The 16845-nt window shown below is 50.9% G+C and overlaps 1 protein-coding gene across 1 annotated transcript; it reads right to left on the bottom strand.

The window, feature by feature from the left end:
- Positions 1-2893: 2893 nt before the first annotated feature.
- Positions 2894-15007, bottom strand: KRT82 (keratin 82). Its single transcript, XM_068970290.1, has 9 exons — positions 14603-15007; positions 12714-12922; positions 10097-10157; positions 9455-9550; positions 8921-9085; positions 6298-6423; positions 4315-4535; positions 4074-4105; positions 2894-3123 (listed from the first exon to the last, which is right to left on the bottom strand). The coding sequence occupies exons 1-9, from the start codon at positions 15005-15007 to the stop codon at positions 2894-2896; spliced, it is 1545 nt and encodes a 514-aa protein (XP_068826391.1).
- Between the last annotated feature and the right edge of the window lie 1838 nt (positions 15008-16845).

The raw sequence follows: 16845 nt of genomic DNA, 5'->3' as shown, positions 1-16845 counted from the left end.
ACCCTTACCCCATCCTCTCCTTCCTCCAGGCCTAGGCAGCCACTAACCTGCCTTCTGTCTCTATAGGTTTTCCTAATCTGGAATTTCGTATGAACGGAATCAGACTATCTGGTTTCTGTGTCTGATTTCTTTATTTACCTTATGTTTTTGAGGTTCATCCATGTTGTAGCACACATTAGTAGTTCACTCCATTTTGATGGCCAAATATTCCATTGTATGGATAGATCAAAATTTTGATCACCCATTAGTCCATTGATGGGCATTCAGGTTGCTTTCACCTGATGGGGATTGTGACTAGTGCTGCTGTGAACATGGATGAGTTTTCATGTGTACATGTTTTTTTTTTTTTTAATTTTGATTGGCGTATAGTTGCTTTGCAGTGTTGTGTTAGATGCTACTGTAGAACAAAGAAATCAGCTAATGTGTAGCTATATCTCCTCTTCTTTTTAAATTTTGTTCTCATTTAGGTGACCACAGAGCGTTGACTAGAGTTCCTTGCATGCAGCAGGTTCTCATGGGTTATCTGTTTTATACATAGTATCAGTAATGTGTGTATGTCAGTCCCAGTCTCCCAACTCATCCTGCCTCCCCTCCCCTCCCTTGGTGTCCAGACGTTTGTCCTGTATGTGTTTTCGTTTCTCTTGGGTATCTACCTAGGCGTGGAGTTGCTGGGTCACGTGGTCACTAATGTTTCACCTCTTGAGGAACTGCCGACTGTTTTCTAGAGTTTACAGTCCCTACTGTGGGCTCTAGGTGCCATGTCTTCTGTCCCTACAGGTAGGTGCCACGCCTATCGTCCCTAATGGGGCTGCCTTGTTCATCACTGTGACACCAGCCGCTGGGTGGCTGGACCCACAGCAGGTGCTTGATAAGTACATGGAGTGAATGAAAACTGAGTGGACAGGTCCTTTGGAATAAGACGCCCATAAATCAGTAGCCCTTGTTTCTTCAAACCCCGTCCTTGCACTGTTCTCTGTGAACCTCTCTCTGACCCCCCCTGCCCGGTATAATTATCAGTTGCTTTTTCTTGTCACTTCCATCCTCTCTGGCTGTCACTACTTATGACTCCTCTCTGGGGCCGAGTCCCTCCAGGGTTGCAAGGGTGTTATAGTCACCTCTCTATCACCAGCTCCTAAAGCAGGGCTTGGCACAGAAGAGCTGTCCCATGAGGCAGGGCTGTGCGGTAAGGGAGTGCTCAGGACACGGGAGCACAGGGGGGCATCTATGGTGGGCGGATTGTTACAGGGGTCAATGAAGCAACATGGAGCGTATCAGGGCCCCTCTGAGGGTGGACTTGCTGCCACCAAGTCTCAGCTCCAGGTCTTGGGGCTGTGGAGAGGGAGAGGCTCCTCGAGGATGCCCCTCCCTGGCCAGGCTGCTACCCAGCTTCCCTGTCAGCCCCAGGCCTGACTCTGTCCTGCTTCGAAGGTAGACGTGGTACACATAGTCCAGGCTGTGGAGGCAGAGTCCAGGCCTGGAGGTGAGTACAGACATGATATAAGGGGCCCCACGGGCTTTCTCTAGGGCGTATGCAGGGCACCACGTGGTGAGGAGGCCTGTGGGGAATAAGACCGTGGTTTTTAACATGGCAAGTGACTTGTAAACTCTTGTGGTATGATGCACAGGCTTTAAGGGTAATTTGTATGGCTCCATACTTACTCCACAGGCCACTTGCCAATCATTCACATGTAGTTTCCCTGTTTGTTTAATAACCTCTGTTTCCACTCCCAATGCTCCCAACTGGCCCCCAGGCCCCCAAAGCTGTTCATCAGTGTCCCTTCAACCTCACTGTCCTCAGAGCAGGGGCGAACAGTCCTGATTCCTGTAGCCTGGGAACAGTTTATTGGGAATAGACAAGCCCAGAGGCTCATGGAAGAAACGTGGATCCCTGGGTGGGCAGGAGGCAGCACTATTGGGAGGGGTGTGCTCTGGGGAGGTGAGGTCAGTTCAGCACCTTCTCCTCCCTCACAGCCCCTGAGGCAGAGCCTCCAAGCCTGCTGAGGCAGCTCCTTATCACTGTAGCCAGGAAAACGTGCTCACATCAGACCCAAAGCAAGAGGAACTCAAGGGAGAGGGAGCTGGCAGGGGGTGGCTATGTACAAAAGGCGCGGGCTTGACTGATTCCATTGAACGAATAATGTCAGCTCTTGATTGTCCCCTTTGTTTTAGGCATTTCTTTGCCATCAGCTGCCAATATCAGCTCAGGAAAGAGATATATTTTTATAGTGCCAGTTCAACACAGCTGAGCAGGTAAGTCTATTGCCCAAATACCATCTCCTGATTCTGTGTGCTGAGAACAGCGTTGACAGATTCTGCGTGATCCTGAAATCCTGGCATTTGGCTTGGGAATTTGGGATGGGATTTTGGGGTGTCTCCTTTTGATATTTGCAACAGTGCATGTATTAGGTGGCAGCTAGAAGGAGTTGATTTTTCTCAGGTTCATGAGAGTCCAAGGTAAGAGAGGAGGAACACGTCTGGGGGTGAGGGGAGGCAGAATTTGTGTGGCAAGTTCCATGGGATGACCCACAAAGCAGAACTGTGATGTGCCCCTTTGACCTCCTGGGGAAGAGAAGCATTAGGGGGCCATTGCCATTTTCTTGGTCACACTACAAGCCTGACTGTCAGCAGTCCAGGGAGACGGGAGATGTGTTTTCTTCCTTTGTACCCGACCCTCACCCGAGGGCCTCACTCAGGGTCTGCACACAGCTAAGTGAAAAGAGACTCTCGAAGATACCTGAGGGGCAGCTCCCAGTGAAAACCCAAGGGGAATCTTCGATCAGTAGAGAAAGGTGGGATCTTGGAACAGCCTTGTCTTGAGCCCTGGTTGTGGGGGACAACATCCCAGCCTGGAGCTTGGGCCCTGTCCCCTGGGCCACTAGCCTCTGGGGCTGTACTAACACTTGTGGCAGGAGGCACTGCCCCCAGCCCCTAGCTTCACAGTGGAGCTCCGCCTGCTCCCACAGACAAGGAGCCCCTGGGGCTCACAGGGGATGTAGATTTCACCAGTGCCACTGATGCCGCAGCCCCCACTGCTCTTGAGGACCGTGGTGCTCCCTGGACAGTACACAGGTGTGCTGACCACACATGGCTCGTACAGGATGGCACCTTTGGAGCTGCTCACAGCTGTGGGAACAGGAAGGGGAGTTCAGGGTCCTGCCAGGCCAAGCCCCATGCCCCCGTCGGCCCTGCACCTGCTGTCGTCGTGTCTAAGGACACCCCCATCCCAGTTACCAACTTCCAAGTCTCCTATTGTTCTTTAGTTGCTCAGTCGTGTCCAACTCTTCTGTGACCCCATGACTATAGCCTGCTAGGTTCCTCTGTCCGTGGGGTTTTCCAGGCAAGAGTACTGGAGTGGGTTGCCATTTCCTCCTCCAGGGGATCTTCCTGACCCAGCGATCAAGCCTTGTGTGAGGAGTCACTTGTGTCTCCTGCATTGGCAGGCAGATACTTTAGCACTGAGCCACCGGGGAAGCCCAAGTCTCCCATTCCAGTCACATAAAATGCTTAGCAGTTCCCCACGTGTCCTTCTCTTGCCCCAGAGCCCTGTCTTCTGCTTTCCCCTCTCTTTCTATTTGTCTGCACGTGTGCATGCATGCTAAGTTGCTTCAGTCGTGTCTGACTCTTTGTGCCTCTGTGGACTGTAGTCCATCAGGCTCCTCTGCTCATGGAATTCTCCAGGCAAGAATACTAGAGTAGGTTGCCATGCCCTCCCCCAGGGGATCTTCCTGACCCAGGGATCGAAACTTTGTCTCAGGCATTTCCTGCCCTGGCAGGGAGGTTCTTTATCCCCATCACCACCTGGGAAGCTCCCTATTTGTCTGCTTCAAGTCTCGTTTCTCCAGGAAAACATCCTCTTGTCTAGATGGTGCCTGGCAGACCACGCTGGGTGTCTGCTTCTGCTTCTGACGCCCATAGACCTGGGCAGCCCTGAGGGAGAAACTCTCCATACACCAGGAGCTCTTTCCTTTAGGGCGAGGGAGGCAGGCTAAGGTTTGGGCAGGGGCAGTGTGGTCTATGTTTGGGTGGATCAGTTCCCAAGATCCCAGAGCCCCTGCAGAGTCCTCAGTACTCACAGATATTCACGGGTCCAACACCTTCACATAGCCTGGAGGTGAGAGGGAAAGGAGACGCAAGAGAGCTGCATCAGAGAATGAGAAGAACATAGCACCCCCTGCCTCTGCCCGCACCGTGGACCTGCCAATAAGGAGGGGATGCAGACTGCATGCTGTCCCAGATTTCCTGTGCACGGGCCGAGAGGCGGGCAGTGGCTGTAGCAGCAAGCAGAGGGCAGCAGAACAGACATCCCTGACCCACCTCTGCTCCTCGCCCTCCAGCAGGCGCCTGTAGGTGGCGATCTCGATGTCCAGGCCCAGCTTGGAGTTCATCACCTCCTGGTACTGCTTGAGCAGGCAGGCCATGTCCTGCTTGGCCTTCTGCAGAGCCTCCTCCAGCCCGGCCAGCTTGCACTTGGCATCATTGAGGGCCGCCTCGCCCTGCTGCTCTGCCTGGGTTACTGCAGCCTCCAGCTTGCAGCGCTGGGGGAGAGGGCACAGAAAAGTATTACAGGGGCCCTGGGACCCTGGGCTGACTCTCAGAAGAACAGAGAGCATGGTCATTGTGAGATCATTGAAAATAGCATATATTGGTCTCTTCCCCCATTTCCTGGCACAGAACTCCTCCAAACCTTGTAGTTTCTTAAGTGATGAGCACACCAGAGCATCCTTTGCCCTAACCTTTGGTCTTTGACCCTGTGTCTGACAGAGTCCCGAAACCCCTTAGAATTTCCTGAGTATTGACAATGTCTTTTGTTTAAATAAGGTGACTCTAGGTGGGCTCCTGGGTGGGGGCTGGTCATTAGAAAAACCAAGCCTTGATTAGAAGCTGGGAATTTTCAGCCCACCCCACCATTCTCCTAAGAGGGGAGAGCAGCTGGGAATGGAGGTGGTAAGTGATGATGCCGATGTGAGGAAGCCTCCATAAAATTTCAATAGTAGAGGATTCAGAGAGCCTTCAGGTTGTTGACCAGGTGGAGGTATGGGGAGAATGGCATACCTGGAGTGGGCATGAGAGTCTTGTGCCCCTCCCACGCACTTTATGCATCCTTCCCAGCTGGGTATTCATTTGTATTCCTTATCATATCCTTTTATAATAAACCAGTGCGTGCATCGGTGCTCAGGCATATCTGACTCTTCGTGACCCCATGGACTGTACCCTGCCAGGCTCCTCTATCCATGGGGATTTTCTAGGCAAGAATACTGGAGTGGGTTGCCGTTTCCTCCTCCAAGGGATCTTCAAGACTCAGGGATTGAACCCACATCTCCTGCATCTCCTGCCTTGGTAGATGGATTCTTTACTACTCTGCCAGCTGGGAAGCCCATAATAAACCAAAAAAGTAAACTATTTTCCTGAGTTTTGTGAGCCACTCCAGCAAATTAATTGAATCCAAGGAGGATGGTCATGGGGCCCTCCAATGTACAGCCAGCTGCTCAGGAGCACAGCCTGGACGTGTGATTGGCATCTGAACTGTCTTGTGGGACTTGCGGGGGCAGCCCCTAACCTACGGGATCTGATGCTATCTCCAGGTAGGTAGTGTCAGAAGTGAGATCAACTGTGGAACACCCAGCTGGTGTTGCAGAGCTGGCTGGTGTGGAAACACTCTTCCCCGCTATCTGGTGTCAGAAGTGTTGTGAGTGTGACTGTGTGAGAGTGAAGGAGGGACACAGAAGGAAGAGTGAGTTCTTCCTGCGGTCATGGATATGTGCCAGGTTCACGTCTGCTGTGGGTTTCAGCCTAGAATTGTGACGTCTGGTTCCCCCAGGGGCTGGAGGCCAGTTCTCCTGTCTATGACACTTCAGGGAGATCTGAGAGTTTCCTCTTATGCCAAGCAATTACTTTGTGGTTAATACATTTTAAGCATCTGCCTGGTCTTCACTAGCCTAGGAGGAGAGGGTGGGTCTGATTTTATGGACTCTACGGCGTCACCTTGAATTTGAGGATCATGGAATTACAATCTTTGGTTGGAAGAGGGTGTGGAGGACATCTTTTCTACACTCCCGCCTCATGAAGTGTTCTTGCTATTTCATCTTGATGAATGTAGGCTGCCTAGTCTCTGTTGGGGACCTCACTATTGCCTGACCCTGCTTACCCAGCTGTGGATCAGCTCTTCTGAAGAAAGGGCTCACTCCCTCTCGTGGGAAACAGTGCAAGTTTATTCCCTCCTCCTCAGGTCCCCCAGGGAGGATGAACCTGCCCTGTACAACCAGGACCAGGTGGCGGGTCAGCCTGTGATGGGCTCACCTGGGCTTTGACAATCTCAATGTCTTGCTGCAGCCGCTGGATTAACTTGTTTATTTCCAGGATCTCATTCTTGCGGTCGCGGAGGTTGTCACAGTGATTCCCGGCCGTCAGCTGAAGCTCCTCATACTGCCGGACGGGGAGGTCAGAACCTGGGCACCCACACTGTGGTCCCTCTCAGCCCTCATTCCCACTGTCCCCAGGCTCTGCTCTCCTGACTTCCTGCATTGGGTACTCTGGATTCTTAGACTTGTTATGTTTCCCCAGCCCTTGCCCACTTCTGGTCCTTTTCTGGGCTGCTTCTCATTCCCTTTTCACCTCCCAGCCCTGAACCTTGAAGCTTATTAAATTCTCCCCTAAGCTCCAAGCACCCTTCCTCTCTCTTTCATGGGTTCTGTGTCTCATCCTTTTCTCTCTGCCCTGGAATATCCCTCCCTTTTGCTCCATCTGTGCTCTGGACCTTGGAGGGGATTTCTGCCCTCACCCTGGGGTACCTAACAGACCAACAACAGAGAACGCAGAACATCTGCCCCCTCAGGATAGATGTATTTGTATGCTCTCCCTCAAAACAATTGAAAACAAAATTCAATGTTACTTCCTATCTTGGCTTAGCACTTTTTTTTTAAACCTCTGCACATAAAAGCTAATTTCTTAATAGCAAATTATAGATTACATCAATAGATTTTTAAAAATTAGCCAACTATACGTTTTCTGCATATAATGCATTTTCTATGCAAAACAAGATAAGCATAAGTCACTCTCTTTGGTTATCGTGAAAAAACCAGTAGTTGCCTAATCACTATCCACACTTCTTTTCCTCAGAACCCCAGACAAAAGAATATTTCTGAGCTCTCTCTTCAGTGGAGTGTAGACTGTTGCAGGGTGGGGTTCTAGGAAAGCTGTATAAAGCCAGCGATGATTCACCTGCCATGTTCCTTTAGCTCCTCGTCTTCCTTCTGCTTGGAGTGGACATGTGAGACTGGTGGTATTGCAGCCTTCTTAGGGCATGAGGGGACCATGAGGATTACCGTTCTTAACAGAATGGCAGAATAGCAAGCTCGAAGGAGCCTGTGTTTCTGAGGGTAACTTGGGGTCATCTATGGCAGTCTATTTTTGTACTGCAAGTTATTTGAGAAAAAAACAAAAAATCAAATTTGTTTTAACCATTATTATTTAAACTGTTTGATCTTCACAGCCAAGTGCAATTGATAAATAATAGAGTTATCATTCTGATTCTAACTTAGAAGGATGGGTAATTAAGATTGTTTTCCTTAAGGCCTGATGGGTGGCCCAGGAGAGCAATCAGAGGAGGGGCCCGCCAGAGCGAGACCTGGCTGTGGATGAGCCACAGACTGACTTATGGGGAGCTGACCCCAGGCTGGGGTTTGGTACCTTGATCACCATGGATCTGCAGAAAAAGGACAGAGCACTTCTTGGGACATTTCCTGAAAATTGGAATCCACGGCCTTCAGAAAAATGTCTAAAGCCTTCAGGGAAGCTCTGCCAATTGCTGTGATCTAGCTGTGTCTCCAGCCCCATATCCTTCCTGGTGCTTCCCACTGGGGACACCTCCCCTTCATGCTTCTCGGCCTGCTCCTGCTGGCTCTCAGCCAGACATGCTTACCCCATGCTCTGCTTATGGAAATCCTACTTGGCTTCCAAGACCCAGATCAAATGCCAGTGCTCCTGTCTTTCCATACACAGTTTGTCACTTCCGGCGTCATCATGCTGCGCCCTGGGCCTACGGCTCGACCTTGGTGGCCGCGTCATGCTACCTCGTATGCTTCTGGGTGTTTACACCTCTCTCTCCCATGGACTGTGACTTCCTCGAGGATGGGAATGGTCTGACTCTTAGTATCCTCGTGGTTCCACACACCTCAGTAAGGCCCTCCTTCCCTGGCCACCCATTTAAAAACCGAATTCCCCCACACTCCCTGTGCTTCACTCTGATTTATTTTTTTCCATAGCACGTGTCCATCTAACATACATCCGCTGTATTTATATGTCCTGTTTGCCTGTCCTGCTCCTGCCTCTGGAAAATGAAAGTGACACAGAGGCAGCGATTATTGTTTGTTCTGCTTCCTGTTGGATCTCCAGCATCTAGAATGCTGCTTGGCACATGATGAAGGTACAAGAAACAAATGAATAAATGAGTGAGTGAACGAATGAATGAATGGTACGTTTCATAGATGGGGTAGGTGAGACTGAGATGATAGTATCTGTTAAGTCAGATTGCCCTTCGGGGCACAGCTGTCCTCCCAGCAAGCCCCTAATTACCTAAGTCTGGGGCCACCTTAATCACAGTTTCTGCTCCACCATTAGTAACCATTCCATGCCATTAGCCTCCTCCCACACCCGGAAACTCTGAGACCTCTTTGCCATCACTGCCAATTAGTATTCCTTGAATGCTACTTAGGGAAGCACTTCCTGTGAGTCTACAAGTGTATAAAGCTGGGGGGCTCTGATGAACAGGTCTGGGCTGTCTGTGGGTCTCTCTCACACTCATGGGGACCTGGCCTGAGGCTTGGTTGAAACAACAGAGGCTGGTGTGGCATGGCTCACATTTTCTCTCCTGATTCCTGGAGGAGAGTGGTTCTGGGTCTCCCAGGCCCTGCCCAAGACTCACCCGGCTCTGGTACCAGGCCTCTGCTTCGGCTTTGCTGCGGTTGGCAATTTCGTCATACTGGGCCTTGATCTGGGCAATGATGCCATCCGTGTCCAGCTCCCGGCTATTGTCCATCTTCACAGTGACTGAGGTCTCTGAGATCTGAGACTGGAGAAGGTTTGTCTCCTGGCGGGGGAGTGGGGAGCCCAGGTGAGAATGGGTGAGCCCTTTGAGGATAAAGTTGGCGAGGGAGAGGGGGAGAAATGAGGAGACCCAGCCCTGACATTCCCATGGCAGATTTGCCTGGCCGTCCCAGCCTTCAATCACAGATCTGCTCCAGTCCCCACCCTCCAGGTGCACCAAGACCTAAGAGCCAAGGTGTGGGCCCTCTGACTTCTGGGAGTCTCTCTGCCTGAGACCCAGTTCCACAATGCCTTCTTCACTTGCCCACTTTTAAGCCACAAGTGTACCCACAGGGCAGGAGCTTTCCCCACCCATCATCCCTCCAGGACTGTCCCTTGGCCGACTGCCCGTTAGCAGCATGGCTGCAGGTACCTCGGTATACAGGGTTTTCAGGAAGTCGAGCTCGTGGATCAGAGCTTCCACATTGATCTCCAGGTCAGAATTTATCAGGAAGGCCGTGTCCACATCCTGCAGCCAGGAAAGTGACAGTCATAACCTGGGGCCACCCCTCTGCCAGCTGAGCCACCTCCCAGGCAAGCTGGTAGCAGGTGACAGGTGTGGGACCCATTTTCCTTACTTAGGCCCACATGGAAGTGAAGAGGGTGACAAAACCAAGGAACTCATGCCTGGGCCTGGCATGCCAATGGGGAAGGATCTGAAGGGATTGGGATTAAAGGAGATGGGAGTCCATTCCTCAGAGCTCCTATGGACCCTGGGCAACAAAACACATAGCTGTCCACGTGAGGGGTCTGCAGGACGGTTTTCATCTCTGGGGATTCATTTGCCACATCTCCACCTTGTTGGACAGATGTAAATACAACCCTTAGCACGGGAGGCGTCAGTCACTGCCCTCCTGGGGCTGGAGGCTGGCCTTTCTCTCCCTGGGGGTCAGTGGGGCTGGTACCAGGGTCAGCAAGGCGGGCTGGCTGCAGGCCCGGTACAGGGGTTGAGTGTCCCCAGGCCCGCTAGGCCAGCTCAGAGCGCCTTCTCCCTCCATGGGCCACCATTCCTTACCTTCTTCAAGGCAACAAACTCGTTCTCAGCACTGGGCCGCAGGGAGAGCTCCTCCTCATATCTGGTGGAAGGGGCAGGGGGAAAGTGTTTTAGTCACGCTGGTGGGATTTGGAAGGGTGTGGGCATGGGGCCTGAGAGTAGGAGCCTCTGGGGACAAGTCACAGATTCAATGCCCTATGGAGGCACCAGGTCTGGCCCTGTCTCTGCTCACCTCTGGCCCCTTCAGCCATTCAACACAGATTGTTTTAAATCATAGCCTCTTATTAGCCACTTTGTAAGTTTATGTTCCACCCCAATGCCTGGTAGCCTTTTCCTGTAATGAATCATTCTCTGGGAAGTCCTTCTTTTTTTTAATTAAAAAAAATTGTTTACTGGCTGTGCTGGATGTTAATTGCAATATGTGGGTCCTTAGTTACATCCTATGGGGATTTAGTTCCCCGACCAGGGGTCGAACCCAAGCCCCCTGCATTGGGACATGGAGTCTTAGCCACTGGATCACCAGGGAAGTCCCTGGGAAGTCCTTCTTAAAGCTACCGTTGTTCTATCTTGCTGCTGAGGAAGCTTACTTCATCCAGTCATTTCCTCTGGGAAAATGGTGAAGAGCTGGCTGCCTGTTGCTGGCACACCTGTCTTTTCTTTTAGAAAAAATATTTATTTATTTATTTGGCTGCACCAGGTCATAGTGGCAGCATGCGGTATCTTTTGGTCGCAGCATGTGGAATCTAGTTTCCCGACCAGGGATTGAACCTAGGTCCCCTGCACTGGGGGCATGGAGTCCTAGCCTCTGGGCCACCAGGGAAGCGCAGCTGTCTTTTCTGAGTTGTTCTGAGAGTTGGCTGCGGCCACTGCAAGCCCAGCTGACCCCGCACTCCTCCTCACCAGGAGAGCACTGAGCCTGGCCTCTACCTGCTGCTCACTTGCAGAGGTAGCAATTACCCACTTTACCAGATCCTCAGAGAGAGCCAGCTTATTTCCTCTAGGCTCCAGGGAGCTCTTCGCCCACTCACTACACCCCAAGGCAACAGAATCAGGGTCAAGGGTTTAGTCTGGTCGGAATGACTCAGTTTGATGAGCGACATCAATCCATTAAAAGCTTCTCTGTGCTTCCTGACGCCTGAGCTTCCGTTTTCCTGCAGAACTCAGCCGCTGCCCAGGCGCTGGATGCTGAGCCTGCTGCCTAGGTTTCAATCCCACTCTGTCCTGCGCTTGTCATGTGACTTTGGGTAAGTGGCTTGGCCTTTCTTGGCCTCAGTTTCATCACCTGTACAATGAGAATATCACTGGTCCTGTCTCACAATTACAAACACCACACAAGTTAATGTCTGCTGAATACCAGGTCAGTACCTGGAACAGGGTACTGTGTGTTTGCTATTGGTGTTAAAATACCACTTGGCCTCATCCTTCTCCAACAGCCCCACTTTTACAATTCAAAGTCCTAATCTTGAGCTGCGAAATGTATCTCCTGATCACCTTGTATCCATGAAGAAAAGCATCGCTCCTGCCGAGAGGGCTGATCCCGCCACACCCTCAGCCTTGCCACATCTCGCCTACAGTCTGCTTGAGTCGTCCCTCTCACTTGCACACTCTGGTCCTTCCTTGTCACCTGCTTCTGTCTCATCTCCTTTTCTGCGGTCTACTCTGAACTTCTCTTTTAGAAGAAGCAACCAGAATGAAACATATCCTTCAAGGCCTTGAGCAAACTGACACCTCCCTTGGGAAGCCTTCCTGGGCTGCTTCTGCTCTCTCACTCTCTTGGGCTTCCTTTTCCCTCCTGCCTTGTACCATGCTGCAGCTGTTGGTATGCATACTGGGTTATCTTGCTGACTCTACCAGGACATCTAGAGGGAAAGAGCCAGATTTTCCCAACTTTATCAAACCCAAACTGCTCAGCACAGCATCTGACTTGGACTAGACATGTGGGTATGTGTGTGTCCCACACACATGGGACACACTACATGGCTCCACTCTACTGAACCCTCCTTCCTAGTGTATTCACACTGTCTTTGGAGATGTGTTTCTCTCAACCCTCTCCCACCAACACGAGAGGCTCACCCAGGACCACGAGGCAATTTATCTGGGCCTCAGCTTCTTGAAAGAATCACTGAATCTGTGAGTTCTTGCAGGTGATGATTTCAAGTTGGACCAGGAAGATGCGAGGTAGAATATATTAGCCCGGATGTTACAAAGAAATGCTAAGGTGGGACTTATCAGGAAGAAGGAACTGCAGGAGCCCAAGCTGGCAGGAAGGAGGGCTTGGGAATCTGTTTGGAGGCTAAGAAGTGTTCAAGATCTGTCAAGGGATTGATGGAAGATGAGGCACAACAGGTATGAGGCAGAGCCCTGGAGCCCTGGGAACAGCAGGAGAAAACTTGTTTTACATGAAGAGAGGTCGAGTGTGGTGGGAAGGGGGATGGATACACATCTAAAATCTCAGAGCTTGTATGATGTGCCTAATGCGTAGTAATGATGCTCTGCCTAGGCTATCCCACCTGACTGTGGAACCCCCTAAAGGTCTACATTTTCAACTTCCCGTTTTATAGATGGGGAAACCCAGTGCCCAGCTTGTTTATGTCACTTGCCCTAGGTGCCCGGCTGGGTAGCAGTGGGGCAGACTCACTTTTTCTTGTAGCCCTCCAGCGTGTCTTGGAGGCAGCGGAACTCTGACTCCAGCTGGTCTCGGTCCCCAGTCAACAAGTCCAGCTGCCTCCGAAGGGTGGAGATGTAGCCCTCGAAAAGGGGCTCGATGTTGCTCGAGCAGCACCTCTGCTGCTGCATGAAGTTCCACTTGGTCTCCAGCAGCTTGTTTTTCTGTTCCAGGAACCGGACCTGCAGCCAAGAATAGGAGGTCACGGGGCGGCAGGGACCCTGGGGACCACAGCTGGCGAGAGCAAGTGCTGCTGCAGGCAGTGGAATCCGTCTTTGCTCCGACCTCCATCACATCACTGCTGTGTCTCTGTCTCTCCTGCCTGGGGTGGCTTAGGGGACCCCCAGCTTCCACCAGGGGTTGTGTTGTAGTGGAAACAGGGCTGCCTCAAGAGGCCTGGGGTGGTTCCTCCTTCCAGCCCTGCCTGCCTGCCACCAGCCTTGTAACCTGGGCCGAGCCACCCAGCCCCTCAAGCTTGTTTTGCTGCCTCAAACTCATACTTAGGATTGCATGGGGAGAGCTTTGTACATCTTCATGCTAATGGAAGCTGGCGAGGCTACTGGAAATTGGGGTTTCTTTAATTACAGCCCAGGGGTGCTCAGGGAATAAAGCTCAAAGTTCGGTCCTAGCACTCACTGCTACTCTGGCCCATCCCCATCCTACATGGCCACATGCAAACCATGTCCCTGCCACAGTAACGCGGAGAGCTGCTGGCCTCCCCTTCATTTCTGTGGCTTGGAGATCAAGGTTAAGAGACACTGAGTGAGCTGGCTCTGGTCACCCAGCTAAGCTAGTCGCTGGCTGGGCACACACTGTCTCCAGTCCTCACCCTGGGATTTTGCACCTTGTGCACCGTCTCTCAAGAAAACGATAGAGGAAGTCACATCATCTTCCTTCTGGTCAAAGGCTTGGTCAGCAGAAGGCCCCCAGCCTCCCAGATGGAGATGTGATGCAGCTGACGATCAGGGCTCACAGTGTTGGAATGAGTTTACAAGCAGAGCTTAATGAGCTTTCAAAATAAAACTGCAAGTTTAACATTTTCCATTTACTAAAACAAGTTCCTTTTGTGAGTATTACCTCCTTTAATTCTCCTTCCATCTCTGCCCGCTTTCCTGGGGCTGGGAGTCAGGGTCCAGGTCTCCTGACTGCCAGCCCAGGACTCTGACCTAAACTTTGGATCACCAGGAACACCAGCTTCGCCCTCGGTGTGTATCCTGATCCCAAGTGCTTCCCTGGGATATAGGGGCAGGCCCAGAAGCAGCCGAGGTGACCGGCCAGTTCAGCGTCTTCCAAAGGCAGCACGTCACCCTTCTCTCAAGGCTTTCAGAGCCGTGACTTGGGGGCTGAAGATGCTTCTCTCAAGGCTTTCAGAGCCGTGACTTGGGGGCTGAAAGATGTGACGCTTGCTCATGGCCACTTTGGGTCCCGAGCTCTGACTGCCCCACCTTCTCTTTATCACAGACCTAAGCTGATAGCAAATTCCAGGGTCACAGTGCCAAGGGTCTCACCCCAGTGCATGTCATCGGAAGGAAGCTCTTTCATTAAAGCCTCATCAGAAAGGGCAGGTCTCTGCCTCTGATTGCCCCATTCATATCTTATAGTTAAGATACTAAGGAGTTCCTCTTATAGTCTGACCTCAGGCCCTCTTGGTGAGTTTATCAGATAATACCCAGAGAGAAAGATAACATATTATAAAAAAAGACAGACAAGCAGAAATGTCCACTGCTGAGCCTGATCTAACCAGCTCTCAGCGACTAGGGGTCATGGAGCAGCCACCCAGCAGCCCCAGGTTGTGGCTCCTGCAACAGCCTCAAGGTGCTGTCTGTCTCCCATGGCCTTGCACCCCGGCACCCACCTCCTACCTTGTTGATGAAGGATGCAAAGCGGTTATTGAGGCACTTGATCTGCTCCTTCTCATCCCTCTTCACCCTCTGGACAGTTGGATCGACCTCCAGCTCGAGTGGGACCAGCAGGCTCTCATTGATGGTTACAGGGGCGATGCAGGCAGAAGACCCACAAGTGGTGCCTGCTCGATACCCAAAGCCAGGCAGGCCACACCTGGAGGCCACCCGGGGCCGCCCGAAACCCACGTTGCACAGGCTCCGGGAGCCGAGACAGCCCAGGGCACGGAAGCTCCCACTGCCCCCAGTCCGGCATGGCCCCTGGCTCACTGCATAGTGAGTGACCACCCGGGGGAGGACAGCTGAGCAGGAGCTGAAGCTCCGGCCGCCACATCTGAAGCCCTGCTGGAAGGAGCGGCACGACATGGTGGGTGTGAGAGGCGGAGAGACGGCGCCCTGGCAGGAGGACAGAGGCGGGAGTTATCAGGTGAGCTCAGCCTCCACCCTTTTATCTGGTCAAGGATGGAGGGCTGAGCTGGGCCGAACCCCAGATCACCATGAAATCAGGTTTATGAGCTTGGCATATTGGCAGCTGCTAAGTACCGAGGTGGATAATTAGGGTAGCAGAGAGCAAAGGGGGAGCCAATTGTCCGTGCAGGTTGGACCCATAAAAATTCTATTTGTCCTCTTCCTTGCTTGCAGGGGGTATGAAAGGGGCCGGCCAGACAGATATTGGGTCGGCCCAAAAGTTTGCTTGGCGTTTTTCTATAAGATGGCTCTGGTAGCACTTAGTTGTCTTTAACTTCATTTGAAACAATTTTGTTCAATTGTATTGTGACAGCTGTCATATCAGCGTGTGTTAGAAAAGCTTACCAAAACTAGTGAATTTTTGTGTAGCCGTTTCAATATTGAAGATAGAAGGAAGAAGCAGTATTTTCGGCAAATTACGCTTTATTATTTCAAGAAAGGTAAATTCGCAACTGAAATGCACGAAAAGACTTGTGTAGTGTATGGAGGAGGGGCTGTGCTGACTGAACATGTCAAAGGTGGTTTGTGAAGTTTCATTCTGGAGACTTCTCACTGAATGGTGCTCCATGGCCAGGTAGACCAGTTGAAGTTGATAGTGATCAAATCGAGACATTAATTGAGAAAAATCAGCATTACGTCATGCAGGAGATAGTTGACATACTCTAAGTAACCAGATCAAGTGTTAAAAATCATTTGTACTGGCTTGGTTATGTTCGTTGCTTTGATGTTTGGGTTCCATACAGGTTAAGTGAAAAAGCCTTTTTGACCATATTTCTGCGTGTGATTCTCTACTGAAATGTAATGAAAATGTTCCTTTTCAAAACAAATTGTGATCGGTGATGGAAAGTGGACACTGCACAGTAATGTAAAATGGGAGAGATTGTGGGCCAAGAGAAACGAACCACCACCAACCACACTGAAGGCCAGTCTTCATCAAAGAAAATAATGATGTATATATGGTGGGATTGGATGGGAGTCCTCTGTTATGAGCTCCCTCTGGAAAACCAAATGATTAATTCCAACATGTGCTGCTCCCAGTTAGACAAGCTGAAGGCAGCACTCAGTGAAGAGCATCCAGAGTCAGTCCAGAGAAAACACAAAATCTTTCATCAGGGTAGTGCAAGACCATATGTTTCTTGATGACCAGGCAGACTGTTACAGCTTGGACAGGAAGTTCTGATTCACCTGTTGTATTCACCAGCCATTACACCTTCAGATTTCCATTTATGTCCATCTCTACAGAATTCTTTTAATGGAAAAAAATGTCAATTCCCTGGAAGAATGTAAAAGACATCTGGGACAGATCTCTGCTTAAAAAGATAAAAAATTTTGGGAAGATGGAATTATGATGTTGCCTGAAAAACTGCAGAAGGTAATGGAACAAAACAGTGAATATGCTGTTTAGTAAAGTTCTTGGTGAAAACAGAAAATGTGTTCTTTATTAATATTTTTACTTAAAAACCAAAGGAACTTTTTGGCCTGCCCTATATGTTGGTTTATTCAGTTGCTTGGCCTCAAGGAAAGTTAGAGTTGGGACTTTAGGCCCTTTTGTGGGGGTGGGGCAAAGGGTATGAATTATCTACCTGGCTGCTCTGGGATGGGCTTTCCTGATAGCTCAGTTGGTAAAGAATCTGCCTGCAATGCAGGACTTTGATTCGATTCCTGGGTCGGGAAGATCTGCTGGAGAAGGGATAGGCTACCCCCTCCAGTATTCTTGGGCTTCCCTGGTGGCTCAG

The sequence above is a fragment of the Capricornis sumatraensis genome, chromosome 4 (genome assembly GCF_032405125.1).
Source record: "Capricornis sumatraensis isolate serow.1 chromosome 4, serow.2, whole genome shotgun sequence".
Lineage (NCBI taxonomy): Eukaryota > Metazoa > Chordata > Mammalia > Artiodactyla > Bovidae > Capricornis > Capricornis sumatraensis.
Note: the sequence above shows the minus strand (reverse complement) of the source record. Positions and strands in the feature narration are given on the sequence as shown.

Excerpts from the sequence above, each read along its gene's own strand:
- KRT82 (XM_068970290.1), bottom strand. The coding sequence starts at position 15,007 with ATGTCGTGCCGCTCCTTCCAGCAGGGCTTCAGATGTGGCGGCCGGAGC. Across the intron at positions 9,086-9,454 it reads TGAAAACCCTGTATACCGAG|GAGACAAACCTTCTCCAGTC; the intron begins GTACCTGCAGCC and ends CTCCCCCGCCAG. Across the intron at positions 6,424-8,920 it reads AGGCCTGGTACCAGAGCCGG|TATGAGGAGCTTCAGCTGAC; the intron begins GTGAGTCTTGGG and ends CCCGTCCGGCAG.